Source organism: Puma concolor, chromosome A2, assembly GCF_028749965.1.
Source record: "Puma concolor isolate L17-30 chromosome A2, mPumCon1.1.hap2, whole genome shotgun sequence".
In the NCBI taxonomy this organism is placed as follows: Eukaryota; Metazoa; Chordata; class Mammalia; order Carnivora; family Felidae; genus Puma; species Puma concolor.
The window spans coordinates 24144618-24160576 of NC_141668.1; the positions used below are offsets into that span (position 1 = coordinate 24144618).

The following is a 15959-nucleotide window of genomic DNA, read 5'->3' on the forward strand; positions in this document are numbered from 1 at the left end:
TTCAAATATGCTATTGTTAACCACTTCAACTTTTCACATCTTTGCCCTGCAGTAGGCTCTCCAGCCTGTTGCCAAGAAACGTCACTCATCTCTTGAATTCCTAGTTCACAGAAGCAAGCAATACTCTCAAGATAAGAATCCATTTTAAGAATATTTTATTTATGTTTTGAGATTACATAGTCATTATTGCTGATCTAATACAATCACTTAGACATAAAGATTTCCAAGATCCTCTCAGAAACGGTGATCCTTAGAGGTTTTATTTCCTTTCAGTAAGATGAAAATGAGAACTAGATGATTATATATATAATATATATATATTATATATATATAGTTTAGTTTATTCTCTACATATAATTTGCTGGTGTTGCCTATTTTCTTTCCATAATTTCCTTTATTAAAAAAGCTTAATGCAACAATGCATTTTGATTTCTTTTTTTTAAAACCATGACAAGGTTAATTTTGAGAAAACCACAGGAGCAGCAATTTCAGATCTGTTCAGAGAAAAGCCAAGCAGCAAAAAAGCTTTGCAGGAGTATGTGGCCATGGGGAGCCGTGCTCATATGGGAGGGTAGGTTGAGGAGGTAGGAGGGCAGACAGAAGGTAGACCAGATACCTTTTTTCTTTTTTTAACGAGGAAAACAAAAAACAAAAAACAAAAACCCTGAATTTCCATTAAGAAGGCAAATGAGACCTTGAAAACTAGCAGAAATTCATTGCAGAAAAAATGCTAAGTATCTCCACCAGCCAGGGCCATATACAAACAGATAATTCGTCTTCTTTCCTATGCTTCCAGATACCTGAATGCATCTAAGGTGAGAGCTTGAGGGAAGAAGACACATTTTGTTCTCTGATTCCAAGGGTAGAGGGAATAATGACCAAATTCCAACACTAAGGTAGAACCCAAATACTCAGGAGGCCTGGGCCTCCTTCTTCTTAATGGTTGATGACATGGGGTCCCTAGAGAGAAAGGAAAGGGGGTCATCTGAAACTCAGAGGCAAATATCTCACCATGGGCAGCAACACTGGCAATCAAACTTAGAGGCCCAAAGGTGGCTCCTTTTTTATTTGGAATGGGTCTCTTCACTATAACAAGGCAGGGTGTGCTCTGTCAGGATCAGTAACTAAGTAATACTGCTCCCTAGAAAACTCGGCTTTACTGAGAAACAGCAAGTTATGGTTTTTGGCTTATGAACATAACAGGCTAGAGTCCAGATATCTACCTAATGGAATCTGCCCTTGGTAAAAGTTACAAAGACCTGTATCCAGTTAACTAATACAAAAGAGATGCAATTAATACAAAACTCAGAACTGGGTAGGCAAAAGGAAGAACTGAGAGGTCTAGTAGAATTTTCAGCATTTACAATCTTCCTCATGAAAGAATATAGCCATATATGTGGCACTTTTCCGGTATGTGCTAAGACATAAAGCCTCTGAGGAACCAGACTCTCTAGGCTGAGACTGCATACTATTTAATGAAGCAAACAGCCATTTATCCAAAGGCCACCTCTCTACCTCCAAAAGGAAGGTCACTTCCAGACTAGCTCTGAAAGTATATATGAACGCCAGGGGAAGTTGAACAAAGTGGAGGTAGGTGAGGAGAATCAGGGTGGGAAGGTTATAGTGATCCTGGGTGGTCTGGTGGTGTTTCCTTGAGTTACCTTGGTCTTGAGACTATGAGGCAGACCAGGGTAGGAAAAAAAAAAAGGGGGGAAAACAAACCAACAAACATGAGAGTGTTAAAGAAAGTTGTCAGCGGGGGAAAGGGACTCATTTCATTCAAGATTTCTAGGGCCACTCCAGACTTTAACTCTTAGAACAAGTCTGGTCCCAGTGAAACCCTTAAGACCAACATGTCAGTCTCCAAAAGGTATCCAACTCTTACGTGGGACATAAAATTTCAGGCTGCTTGCATTACTAGTTTTTTGTAATGTTGGAGTTACTCAAGAAACTACCTCTGAATTATAGAGTCTTAAGATGGAAGAGGCAAGAACATAAAAATATATCCCAGCAGAGAAGAAAAACCACAGGCTAAATCGTAGAGACATCAGATCCCAGTTTCATCAATGGCAATGGCCAAAGAAATGAAATGTCTGATGAAGTTGAAACTAGTCAAACTAGCTTTAATCATTTGGACACAGTTTACAGTGTCACCTCTGTATAGCTTACCCAGTTTAGCTGCAGAGCCCTTCCCAGGAGACAAATAAATACATTCTGCTTCTTTAGAGTGACAAGCTGCGGGCGTGAGTGACCTGTCCCACTTCCAGAGCCCTACACCCCCCAGATCCATTGGAAAGTTCATCTTTCCTTGCTCAGTTTCAAAAGCAGTTTTAGGCAGTAAGAGGAAATTTCAGGAAGCAGAGTTTCTCTCCTTTTCTGAGACAGTGCCAGTCTAGAGGGAACTTCCTGGGAAACTGTCCAGTTAAATGACAAGTAAAACTATGGGCCCCACTGGGGCTAGCCCCCACTTCCTGAGCAGGGGTTAGCTGGGTTAGAAAGATGGCAAGACAAATATCTGACAAACACCAGAGCTGCTGAGGAAATAATGGAGGCACATCCCTCTTGGACCCAGAAAGTGTTAAAATAGACATGACTATTCAAGGAAGAAAGGAGTCCTGGGTAAGGAAGAAGACTCCAAGTTAGCACAGGCATAGCTAAGTTTTTGGTGTAGCTTGCCAAAGCCATAACATATACTCCTTCCTTCCCAGTCATTCTATAAAGAAGGCAGTGATAGTGATGGTCAAGGCTGGGAACTTAGGCCATGTTGACTCGGTAGCTTCCAAAAGGCCTAACCTAGGGAAGGGCCAAAGCTGAGAAAGGCAGCTGCAGGAAATTTATTCTAAAAAACCCAGGGAACAAGGAGTCTGGAATCCCTGGACTAACTCCTGAACCTGGACAAGAGACATATGACCATTGCTGAGGATTCCAAGTCAACGGGGAATGATGCAAAAAATGCACTGGGAAGGATTACCCCATTTCTTTCCTTCCTCAGCCTGTCCCTTGTGGCTCTCACAGCCTTCCGGGCAGTAACCACACTTTGGGCCAAGGCAACAGGCACAGGATTCTAGGTTTTAATAAATAAATAACCTAACATATAGGGTGAGCACGGCGAGCAGCTGATTGGAGAAGCAGCTTGCTGGGTTCTTTCCTGTATAGGAGTGGAGAAAAGACTTGGAGTTCTATTCCTTAAAACTTCTTCTGGCTTGAATTACAGGAACTTAATACCTAGAGGGAGAAAGAAAGATGAGACTATGATGTTATCAGCTTATGAGGATGCTGGGACATGAAGAGCCCACCTAAAGGTACAGCAGGTAGACAGGGACTTTTCTGGAGTGGATGGTGAGGGTAAATACTTGTGGTGCTTTTTCACATCAGTGAAAATGCCCAGTATTTCTCTATAAAGAGGTAAAAATAATATTAAGATGAAATGGAGAAAGGCAAATTCAGAAAAGGGAACACTACTTAATGTCTGGAGAAAGCCTCAAAGAGTCCTTTGGGGGTGGTACTGAGGGGGGAGTGGGTTTATTTTTCTGAGTTCATGTAAATGTAGTAAAAGTTGTAAAGACCAATTTCAGTGCAGAAAGCTCTTTACTACCCGGGTTTCCCTGTTTTCTGGGGGGGGGGGGGGGGGGGAGGGCCCAAGGCACCTGTAGTAATTAGGCTTGAAAGGCCCATTCTTGTTGAGTCCCAGATACTTGGCCTGTTCATCTGTCAGCTCCGTCAGGTGGGCATCAAAGGTGGGCAGGTGTAGGCTCGCCACATACTCATCTGGAACAGACCACAGAAGCCCTGGTATAAACATTCATGCCTCTTGTCTGGCTGTGCTCGCCAGGCTAGGCCTTAAAAAGTTGGGAGACACCTTCTAATTCTTGGAGCTGAAAGAAAAATGCTCAACTTTGGCTCACCGGCCCAGAATTCTAAGGAGTGGTTGCTTGAGCTTCAAGCCCAGTGTTTTTCAAAACTGTAACACTTCTTTCTTACCAGCTGTTTCATCCTTGAATCTTTCCTTCTCCCCAGAAAGGTAAGGGAGACATGAAAGAAGCAATAGTTCTTAGGGTCTAAAAGAAAGGATGGGATAGCAAGGGAATAAAAGATGGGAAACTCTGTACTTTGGGCGACTCAGAAAAACTAACACCCGAGGAAACTGGAAAGGAATGTCTAAGAATGATACTACACTGTTTGCTTTGCTTTTAGTATCCTTAGTTATGGGCTCTGTCTATATTCTATTGCCTGAATACATATTATTCAGAATTTTATGTCATTTTTCTAACTATTTGTTTGGTCTTCCTAACTTCATTATATATTCAGCCAAAATATAGACTGTTCTATTTCTTTTATATCCTTCCAAAGGATATATTAAAGGGAAAATATGTCAACACCTAACAGTTGCTATGCATCAAGTGCTAAAGCAAAACAAAACCAGAAGCTGATTTATTCCCTGATCTTTGCCTCAGGAGTTTGTAAACACACTGTATCAGTTCAGGTGCTTGAGGCGGGTTCTTTAAATTTTCAAGAGTTTAATGTTTCCCTTATATGAAACACCCGCATGAGTAGTCTTAACAGAAGCTATTTAGTCTTTCCTTTGGCCCTGACAATGAGGCCAGAGTTAGAAGATGTAGTATGAAAAGTCTTCTCAGTCTGAGGAAAGTCTGGAAGGGGCTATGCAGCAGCCTAGAATTGGAATAAGTCAGATGTCACAAGGTGGAAGATGAGTCCTCTTTCTTAGGGGAAGATTTTTTTCTCCTTTGAGATTCTTGCATATAAGATACTTTAAGAGAAAAAAATCCTTGAAATTCACAGGTAGGCAAATCATAGCAAAATGTAATGACTTCACTAGGACAACTCATGTGGAAAATGTGATAAATCAATCAGTAATGAAACCTAGGAATCCTAGCTCCTACTTTAGAAGGCACAGATATCTTCCCCACCCCCTTTCCATAAGAAATTTAGTGCCCCAAACTTCATTTAGCCTCTCACTCTGAACTACTTGGGAACGGACAGGGATGGAAGAGCGCATGCTTACCCATTTTCTTGGGCAACAGGTAGACATCCTGCTTATAGCGACCCTCAGGAGCATTGTAAAGCTCTATCAAGGCAAGAGCCTAGAAAAGCAGAGAGATGGATGCTGATGTGCCATATCAAGTGAAACCCTGATGGTCTGATGACCCGTTCCAGCCCACTGCTTTCCGCTCTGATGGCCCTACCTGAGTAGTGGCGGTGATTGAGAGCACAAATGTAGGCACTGTGGAGCAGCTTAGGTTCAGCAGACGGCCCTGGAGAGAAGGGTTAAGACACAGATGAGTTAGGACAAAGTCTCTAGCCTTTGAGGAGCGAAGGACGCACACAACTGCAATTTTCCAAATACTTCCAACTAACATTGCTGGACAAAACGTAGGTGTTCGATAAATAGAAATGAATTGGTCGACATTTAAGTGGAATTAAAAACTTCTGGAAAATTTGATGAAGGTAATGGATAAAAGATCTCTGGGATTATGTAAAAAGGAATAGAGATGGTCACGTGATACTGAGGCTTATGCCAAGGAAGGGTATGCTTCTCTTGAATTTCATACTTTCTGCAACAGAATATCCTCCTTCAGAGGCATTGGCATTCTTTTGAAAGACTGTTGTAAGCAAGGATGTAGTCAAGTCCAGGGGCAACCTCTCCAGGTTGTGAGGGGAGGTATCTTTGGACTTAGTAAGCTGTGATGATTTCTGTGCTGCTTCTGCAGTTTGGTTCTCCTGAATGCAAGGGTATTCTTGTATTTCTAGTGGATGAGTCAGAGAATACAAGGGCTGGAGGCTCCTGGAGATTGCTATCCTTTCCTATTTTGTTCCCTAGGAAGCTTGGCCACCTTTTTTTTTGCTGAAACATAGTAGCCAAAAACCATGGTGCTTGCTTTTGTCACCAAAATCACTAGATGGGACCTCCCAGGGCAACTAGAAATAAGTCACCAGACAGCTGGCTGATATAAAAGCAATTAATGAATATTTAACAACCTGCTCATCCCTTCCCTGTACAAGCTCCTTTCTCATGAAGGAGTAATCCAGTCCCTTTACAGATGCCCTAAAGTATGTGAGAAGGTGAGATAAGGTGGAAAAAGGTAAAGAGAACAGTAAGGGTACTCCAGCATAAATTTAAGGGTCCCTCCGTGAAGATGGTGTATCTTTTACATCTTCATATGAAAAGTTTCCTTAATTTTAAAAAAAGGAAGGAAAACTGACAGAAAATCAAACCTCAAGAAACGTATTATTATCGTTCTTGTTATTTTGGTATCTTTCTCTGAAGAAGAGAAACTGTCAAGGTAAGAACAGCGGGCATCGATATTGCCGTCAGGAATCTAAGACTAGGGAAGAGGAGCTTTCAAGAAAGGAAAAGTAGCCAAAATTGACACGGAAGGCTAAGTGGGATGAAAGTGAAGAGTAAGTCTGAGCCAGAAGAAGTCAGGACAGGGAAATATTAATCATACGACCAATAGACAGCTGGGTGCCTACTACACATCTGGTTCAACTCAGAGGAATTTCACTCAAAAGCATGATCTATCAGCAAAGACTGTCCTAGAGCTTGCCTACAACAGTCTTAGGTACAGTCAGGAATATCTGCTTTGTGCTTACTGATTAAGCCATCCCGCAAATGACATTATCTCTTTGTAGGCATCGCTCAAAGTGGCATTGGCTCTATCTGCTAATTCTTCCACAGTAAGAGTCATTATCTGACGCTACCTGTAGATTGACACAGAGAGACAGGATAATTGCGGAAAAGTAAGGAACCAAAATAGTTTCTTAATTGCTGAATGAAAAGACCTTTCACAATCAGATGTAAAATCCACTGGTAAAGTAGTTAAGCTTGTGCTCAAAAAATGAGAGAACATGTGGAGGAGGGGACGTGGATATTGCAGTCTTTCCTGTCAGGGGTGAATTTCTCTTATCAGTCTTAGGTCTTACCTCTGCCAGCAATACTATCCTCTTGCCATCAGGCCATATTACATGGTCAACTTGGGATCTCACTCGCTCCCAGGTCAGTTCTGGTGTCCGCAGACTCGCCTGGAACACACACACAGCAAGTACATCATCGGCCACGACTTGTCCCACTTTATGGAAAGATGTTGAAGGGAGCCATTTCAAATAGCAAGTTGAAAGGAGCAACCAACATGCCAGATGGAGAATACCTTTCCCAGGTTGGTTAGGACTGTTCCATTTCAAGGTATTTAATCTTAGGCCCAGCCAGGGAGGGATCACTCAGGATGTCATTCCACAACATACACTGTATGCCCACTCTCTGCTGAGCACAGTAAAAGGTGCTATGGGAAATACAAAAGAAACCAAAGACATGGTTTCTGCCTTCAAAAAGCTCATACTTTAGGTGGGGACACAAAACGATGCATACGTGAGGAGGAAAAAGCCTCTAAAATTACTTATAAAGCAACATGCAAACAAGTGCAAATTGATACAAAGCAAACTGAATACACAAATGCTGAAGAGAAACAGAAAAAAGGAGGGTCGGAGCTAAGTGAGATTTGTTAGAGAAGGCTGGTTGTCCTAAATATAGCATGCTGGGGCCCGAAGTTCTGCCTTCACATCCTCATATCCCAGGTTCCACCTTCTCAGTGATGGTGGTTCACCTTAAAGTTACAGAAGCTTTGTGACCTAAGTGCAAATGTGAGGTAGCCTTTAGAGAAATGCTTAATGGTAGAGTAAAGCTCCCAACAGCTCACCCTCCTTCCATTTCTGTATATTGTGTATTCGGAGAACAAGAGAAGAAATGTTAAGTTTATTAACAGCAGCAATCAAATAAATAACAGTCACAGGGTTTAGACTTAAGACAACAACTTCCTTCTTCCAATAGGCCATTCCTAAAATAGAAAGGGAGTCCATATTCCAAAACCACCCTTTGGCTCAGCTGGTAAAATTAAGAAGATCTGCCAAACAGTAGTTTTCAGACAAACAGAGAAACACTTCAGTTATACAGTACTCATTTGCTGGGTACATTCTACATTCTAGGCGATGTAGTAAATGACACTATTATAGACAAGACTGTGGGCTCCTCTGCTAGATTGTGAGCTATTTATGGACAGGGACTATATCATCTTTTAATTACCAATCTAGTGGGAAAGACAAACATAATTCTGTTTCAGTATATTCAGGACTGTATTAATGAATAAATGTACCATTTATTAGGTACATGGGAAACAAAATGTCTTGAAATACCAAGTTTCATAATTTGGTTCAACAGAAAGAGCAATTTGGTAGTAGCTAACAAAATTTTATATGTACCTAATCTCTGACCAATCAGTTTCACCTTTAGGGCTCTATAGAAACACTTGCTCAAGTTCATAAATATAAGTGTCAAGAATGTTCAATCCAGTATTATCTGTATTAGCAAAAAATTTAATTTAACAAAGGAATAGCTAAGTAAATCTGGATAATTTCATACAATGGAATATTATGCAAATATTATATAAAAAAGTAGATCTATATGTGTTAACATGAAAACCACTCATTATTGTTAAGTGACAACACAGAGTTGCAGAACAATATACTATAACCTCAATTTTGTAAATGTTTTACTTCTTAAACATATTTATGTTGCTTGAATTTTTAAAACAAGCAACTATTGGGGCACCTGGGTGGCTCAGTCAGCTAAGTGACTCAAGTCCAACTCTTGATTTTGGCTGAGGTCATGATCTTAGAGGCGTGAGATCAAGCCCTGCATCTGGCTCCATGCTGAGTGTGGAGTCTGCTTAAGATTTTCTGTCTCTGTCTCTGTCTCTGTCTCTCTCTGTCCCTCTCCCCCACTTATGCTCTTGCTCTCTCTCTCTCTCTCTCTAAAATTAAAAAAAAGGAAGTATTACTTTACAGTTAGAATTAATTTTTTAAATAAATCAACACTGTAAATAGAGTTAAAAAGAATTTAAGCAAACAGACCACTTTGGGAAGTTAAGGATATACAAAGTAAATCCCTTAGCCTTTAGAAATAACAACATAGAGGGCAAGAGACAAAAGATACTCCTTGGTAACACGAGCATTTTTTTGTCGAGATGTTGGAACTTTAAAGTATTTTAGGTTCTTAGTGTCTCACAGTCATAATTTTCCAGAGGACAAGCAATCTTGGATGGGCAGTAAAGAGGTGACACCATGATAAAAGGAGTCTCCTGTCTTAGGATATGGTGGAATCAAGGAAGAGACACTTCTTATGAACATCATAAAATGATCAATGCTTTGTTGAGGCAGTGTGCTGGAGCACTGGAATGGCTATGGTGCAAGAAAAAGACCTGAGGGTCAGTTTAAAACAGGGTTCAAAGAGACACTAAGTTAAATGATCTCTAACACTGCCCGGGCAGCTCCAACAACCTAGTAAGTTTATCTGACAGTGACAGTCCTTGAAAGAAGGATTTCCTATGGCCAGCATAGTTTTATATGAATTTCTCTTAAAGGCATCAAATTGTCTTTTCTGTTGATTTACAGTCATTTAGCAACCTACCAGGAAAAAGGTTCCTTACAGAGACTATGTTCCCAAACAAGGTGTATATCTCACTGTGAATGACCATGCTTGCACAAACTGGTATTATGTGATTTTGGATAGTACACATCAATTTTTTTTAGGGAAACAACTGTGGTTCTAGTGCTGCAAAAATAGCAAGTCTCAGGTTCTAATTCTTTTGCTGGTGGAAACTTTTAAAGCATGTGTACATAATGGTTTAGCCACTTGAAGTGTGAAGGTTACAGTCATAAAGGCCATCTATGTGATGTATATGGGTAAGGAGGTCTGTTTTCAAGAGAAAAGGAAACACATAAAAGAAAGACATGGCCAAAAGGCAGCTAGGAGCGCAATCCAGTCACAGGTTCCCTAAGTTTTCACAGCATTAATATACAGGGGAAAAAATGCAGTTTTCTAAGTGTCCAACTCTTTTGATGAGCTATTCCTTCCAAGAAACACAGCAGTCAACATCTCTAGGTTAGGTAAAACTATAAATTCCTAAAAACAAAACAAAACAAAACAAAACAAAACAAAACACTTACATTTTTGATTGCTAAAAATATCTGGGTAAAATTTACTGAATCATTCTCCTTTGCAGTTTCACTGAGATTACTTATAGAGATTCTCCTCTTTTTTCCACTCTCTGCACCCAAGCCATTTAGCAAGTCCCACTGGTCCTACGTTCACAATATATTACCTTCATTGCTTACCCATGTCATCTGAGCTCCCACTTTCTCTCATAACTGGAAATACTGAAAGAGCCTCTATTGTCCCTACCACTACTCAAGCTCCAGAAGTGTTTTCTTTAAAAATTTTTTTTTTACATTTATTTATTTTTGAGAGACAGAGAGAGACAGAGCGTGGGCAGGGGAGGGGCAGACAGAGAGGGAGACACAGAATCCGAAGCAGGCTCCAGGCTCCGAGCTGTCAGCACAGAGCCCGACGCAGGGCTCGAACCCACGAACCGTGAGATCATGACCTGAGCCGAAGTTGGATGCTTAACCGACTGAGCCATCCAGGCGCCCCAGAAGTGTTTTCTTTATACCACAGTCAGAGTATACTGTTAAAACAAGTCATATTTTTTTCAGTTACCTGGTTAAAACTTTCCAATTGGAATGCTTCCACCCCCACCTTTTTTTTAAGTAACCTTTACGTCTAACATGGGGCTTGAACTCACAACCCCAAGATCAAGACTCACACGCTCTACTGACGGAGTCAGCTAGGTGCCGCTGGAATGGCTTCCAATGGCTTCCACTATACCCAGAATAAAATCTGAGGTCCTTATTGTGGCCTACAAAGGCCTACATAACCCACTGCCCTCCTTCAGCTGCCTCTTATTCTCATCCTTTGCCTATCCTGTTCCTGCCATGATGGCCTTTTTCCTGTTCCCCAAACATAAAGCACGTTTCTAACTCAGCATCTTTTTACTCACCATTCTCTCTGAATAGAATGTTCAGATACCTTGTTCCTTCCATTCATTCAGGTTTTTGTTCAAATGTTATCTCCTCAAAGAGACCTTCCTTGATCACCTTAACTAAAATAGCATCTTCAATGGCCTCACTTTGCTGTTTTTCTTCCATACGAGGCACTAACTGACAAAACTATCTGTTGATTGTCTGTATCCCACGCTAGAATATAAGTACCACGAGAGCAGGAATATTGTTCACTGTTTCTTCAGCCAGTAAATACTCAACACAGAGCAGAGAAATTATTCAATTCATATTATTCAATACAAATTAAATTGTGAATGAACATTTTGATTTCAATTAGATGAGTTTGCCATTTCCTTAAATTTCATTTTATATGCCCAGGACACTACCATCAAAGGTTGAGTAATTTAACTTTTCCAAAGTCCTTCTGAGCCTGTCCCTTTCTGGACCATTTAGTTTAGTCATATACCTTCTGCTAAGAAGAGCACAAAGAGAATTGAGGCATGGCCCTTGGCTAGTGTCAGTGCCAGATATTAGAGGCTACCTAGCAATACATACAAAACTAGGTCCAGTATCAACACAACAGCCAGGGTGAGCCTTTTTTAAAAGTCAGATTATTACAAATCCTATAATGGCACCCTATTTCTCTCAGAATATAATCAGGAGTTCTTACAATGGCCTGTGAGGCTCTGTAAGATCCGGCCCCTTCTTTCTGACCTCATCTACTTTTCCCTGCCCCATGCTCATTTATCTCAACCACATTGGCCTCATTGTTGATCCTCAAACAGACTAGGCATATTCCTGCCTCAGGGCATTTGCTCTGGCTGTTCTTAAAATGTTCTTCACCTAAAAGTCCACCTTGCTAATTCCTTCAAGTCTGCTCAAACATCACCTTTTTAATGAGGGTTATACCTTGATCCCACTCTTTAAAATTACAACCTGGCACTCCTGATTCCTCTTACTATACTCCACTTTTTCTTTTTTCCATGTGCTTTTGTCTTCTAACATACTACATGAACTATGTTTATTGTCTTTTTTATCCTTTAAAATGTAATACGCTCTCTGAGGGCAAGAATCTTTGCCTGTTTTGTTCACTGACTCCAAGCATCTAGAATAGCACCTGGCATATAGCAATCACACAATAAATATTTATGCCTGAAGGTAGAGTTTCTTGGCGTTTATCCTGCAAGATTACTTATGTCTGGATTGCCTTTAGAAGAGGGATTACCGTCACAATTTGAAGTTAACCTAGAAATCATGAGGAGGTAATACTACATACAATGTACAGGAAAACAAAACAAAATAAAACAAAAACTGGACTAGAATTAAAAAAAACTGAATTTTGGGCTCCAATTTAATTTTTGAATCAATGTATATGACAACAATGGACTTAAGTTCTTAGAGTCCCAAATGAAAATCAGGGATTAGAATAATGCCTTGTGGGATTGTCAAGAGGATGAAATAAGATTAAGTAAAAATGTCAAAATTATATGATTGCATTTGGAATTGTTTTTATTTAAGCACTTGAGCGTTTAGGAGAGAAAATTCCTTCTCCCTTCCCTTACTCAGAAGATTTCTTTTTAGAGTTCAGAGCATGACTACTTCCCTTAAGCCTTTTCCCATCTGGGGGCTCTATAAGCAGGTTAATCCAGAAAAGGACAATCATGTGCTAGACAGTTTTAGAAATATTAATATCTTTGACTATTTAGTAAAAGGGAGTATGGCATATAAGTGAAACTTAACAAAAGAAAAAAACCCATTCAATATTTAAATTTCAATATTGAAAAAATAAATTACTCTTTTGGGGCACCTGGGTGGCTCAGTCGGTTAAGCGTCCGACTTCAGCTCAGGTCATAATCTCACGGTTTGTGGGTTTGAGCCCCGCATCGGGCTCCGTACTGACAGCTCGGGTCAGTGTCTTCCCTCTCTCTGCCCCTCTCCTGCTCATGCTCTGTCTCTCTCTGTCTCTCAATAATAAATAAACGTTAAAAAAAAAAAAAAGAAAAAAAGAAATGACTCTTTATGAGCAAAATATTATGATGATAAAACAGAGTAATGGAGCCATGCCACTCAGAAACCTTAAGGGCAGAAATAGGCTTCAGTATTTCCAGCTATTTTTAATAACAGAAGAATAGAGCACAAGTTAAAAAGAGAAATCATTTAAAATAGATATTATCCAACAGGCTCTCAATATATCAACTGATCCTTACCTGGCAATGCTGGAGCTCAATCAGAGCAGCCCTCAGGGGAGATGAAAGCATGCTTTGCTTGAGCCATTTACCCAGAGAGAAATACAGTTGTGCCAGAAAAATGCCATAAAAATTTAAAACCAGAGTGCAAGTCACACTGAGAGATACTTTGGTAAGTCTGAAAAGAAATAAATAACACTTCTATTAACTATTACTTGGGCAACTTGGTAGGACCAAGTGTTATGTTGGATTGGATAATTTGAGGGTGAATATAATCAAATTAGAGAACCAAAATGGCTTACAGTGTAAGTAGGTATCAAGCTGGGGTGGAAGAAAATAATCATTTGAAATGATTGAGATGAAGAAGCTTTATAGTATCCACAAGCATAGGTCACAGGGCTAGTAAGTGAACAGACTGTGGACAGCTCTGCTAGGACAGTCATGTTTAGGATGGCTGGTGACTCTTCCCTTTCTTCTTCCTGTTTATGTTTCTTGGGAAGGAGAGAAAAAAAAAGGCCTCAATAATGAGTTACTTAATCTTACCACATCAATCTCTGTGTTGGAATGTCCCATGTTACAAACGATGCAGCTATTCTTCATACGGTCCAAGTGCTCTCTGGTTACCACATTCTTGTTACCTTAAAAACAGAAGAGAGATCCACACGAAAAGAAATAAAGTTGGACCCCTACCTCACACCATATGTGAAATTTCACCTGACCAAACACAACAGCTAAAACTATAAAACTCTTAGCAGGGAGCGCCTGGGTGGCTCAGTTGATTAAGCGTCTGACTCTTGATTTCATCTCAGGTCATGATCTCACAGTTTGTGAGATTGAGCCCCACATCAGCCTCTGCACCAATAGCACGGAGCTTGCCTGGGATTCTCTATCTCCCTCCCTGCCCTCCCCCTGCTGATACATGCGCGTGAGCTCTCTCCTCTCTCTCTCAAAATAAATACATAAACATTAAAAAAAACTCTTAGCAGAACATAAGAATACATCTTTGTGAATTTGGGTTAGGCAATGGTTTTCCTAGCTATAACCCCTAAAGCAGAGGCAACCAAAGAAAAAATAAACTTGTGCTGCAAACCCCACCAAGAAAATGAAAAGACAACCCATATTTTGGGATATTTATTTACAAACAAATAAATGGAACAAAATATTTACAAATCATATAACTGATAAGAGATTTGTATCCAAAATTTATAAAGAACCCTTACAACTCCTTACTTAAAAGACAAATAACCCAATTTAAAAATGAGCAAAGGGAGGTGCCTGGGTGGCTCAGTCAGTTAAGTGTCCAACTGCTGATTTCTGCTCAGGTCATGATCTCACAGTATGTGAGTTCAAGCCCTGCACTGGGCTCTGTGCTGACAGTGTGGAGCTTGCTTGGGATTTCTCTCTCCTCTCTCTGCCCCTCTCTGGCATGCTTTCTCTCTCTCTCTCTCAAAAAAAAGTAAATAAATAAATAAATAAATAAATAAATAAATAAATAAACATAATTAAAAAAAATATTTTTAAATGAGCAAAGGACCGGAGTAGACATTTCTCAAAAGCAGAAGTACAAAAGAAGATGTGCTAATGTGTACATGAAAAGATGTTCACCATTGGGGCACCTGGGTGGCTCAGTCGGTTAAGTGTCCAACTTTGGCTCAGATCGTGATTTCACAGTTTGTGAGTTTGAGCCCCACATTGGGCTCTGTGCTGACAGCTCAGAGCCTGGAGCCTGCTTCTATGTCTCCCTCTCTCTCTGCCCCTCCCTTGCTCATGCTCTGTCTCTCTCTCAAAAATAAATAAAACATTAAAAAAAAATGTTCAACATTATTAGTCACTAGGGAAATGCAAATCAAAACCACAATGAGGGGCTCCTAGCTGGTTCAGTCAGTGGAGCGTGTGACTCTTGATCCTGGGGTTGTGAGTTGGGGCGCCATATTGGGAGTAGAGATTACTTGGAAATAAAAATCTTTAAAAACCAAAACCACAGCGAAACACCATTTCACACCCACTAGGATAGCTATAATAAAAACAATAGACAATAATAGCATTGGCAAGGATGTTGAGAAATCGTAACCCCCACACATTCTTGCTGGATTGTAAAATGGTGCTGTCTATTTTAAAAAGCTTGCAATTCCTCAAAATATTAAAAGTAGAGTTATCATACATTCCAGCGATCCCAAGGTATATGTAGGCAGGTATATATATTCATAAGGACGGAAAACATGTTAACAGAAAAACACTATGCACAATGTTCATAATAGCAACATTATTCAAAATAGCTAAAAAGCGAAAACATCCCAAGTGTCCATCAACCAATAAATAAAGTGTGGTATATCCTTAAAATGAAATATAATTCAGCAAGAAAAAGGAAGGAAATATCAACACATATTACCATATGGATGAAACTTTAGAACACTATGCTAAGTGAAAAAAGCCAGTTACAAAAGACCACATACTGTAGGATTCTATGGATATGAAATGTCTAGAATAGCCAAATCTATAGAAACAGGAAAATTAATGGTTGCTTAGGGCCAGGCAGAGGTAGAGGAAAGAATGAGCACTGACTGCTAATGGTGTGGAGTTTCTTTGTGGGTGATGAAAAGTTTCTGGAATCAGATATTGTACAATTTCACTAAAACCCACTGAACTGTATACTTTAAAACTGTAATTGTATGGTATATGAATTATATCTCAATAAAAAAATTAGATTGTTGTGATGGTTGTATGACCCTGTGAATTTGCTAGAAAATACTGAATTATACACTTTAAATGGATGAAATGTATGATATGTGAATCACATCTCAATAAAGCTATTAAAAAAAAGACATGAGGGGATTGATATGAAGCAAGAACAGTTTCTTATGGTCC

The 15959-nt window shown here is 39.9% G+C and overlaps 1 protein-coding gene and 1 long non-coding RNA gene across 10 annotated transcripts in view; both read right to left on the reverse strand.

The window, feature by feature from the left end:
- Positions 1–138: 138 nt before the first annotated feature.
- The window catches only part of AHCYL2 (adenosylhomocysteinase like 2), a 169363-nt gene continuing 153542 nt past the window's right edge, over positions 139–15959 (reverse strand). For all 9 annotated transcript variants that reach the window (XM_086690493.1, XM_086690483.1, XM_086690530.1 and 6 more), the window contains 6 exons: positions 13638–13732; positions 6943–7041; positions 5205–5273; positions 5024–5102; positions 3648–3768; positions 139–3225 (listed from right to left, as the gene is read on the reverse strand). In XM_086690493.1, the coding sequence (XP_086546619.1) occupies positions 3219–3225; positions 3648–3768; positions 5024–5102; positions 5205–5273; positions 6943–7041; positions 13638–13732 (470 nt within the window). In that variant the 3' untranslated portion in view covers positions 139–3218. The remainder of the gene's footprint in view (positions 3226–3647; positions 3769–5023; positions 5103–5204; positions 5274–6942; positions 7042–13637; positions 13733–15959) is intronic.
- Positions 10318–13631, reverse strand: LOC147583065 (uncharacterized). The gene is made up of 2 exons (XR_015245031.1): positions 13397–13631; positions 10318–13272 (listed from the first exon to the last, which is right to left on the reverse strand). It is a non-coding gene; the product is annotated as an uncharacterized LOC147583065 (long non-coding RNA).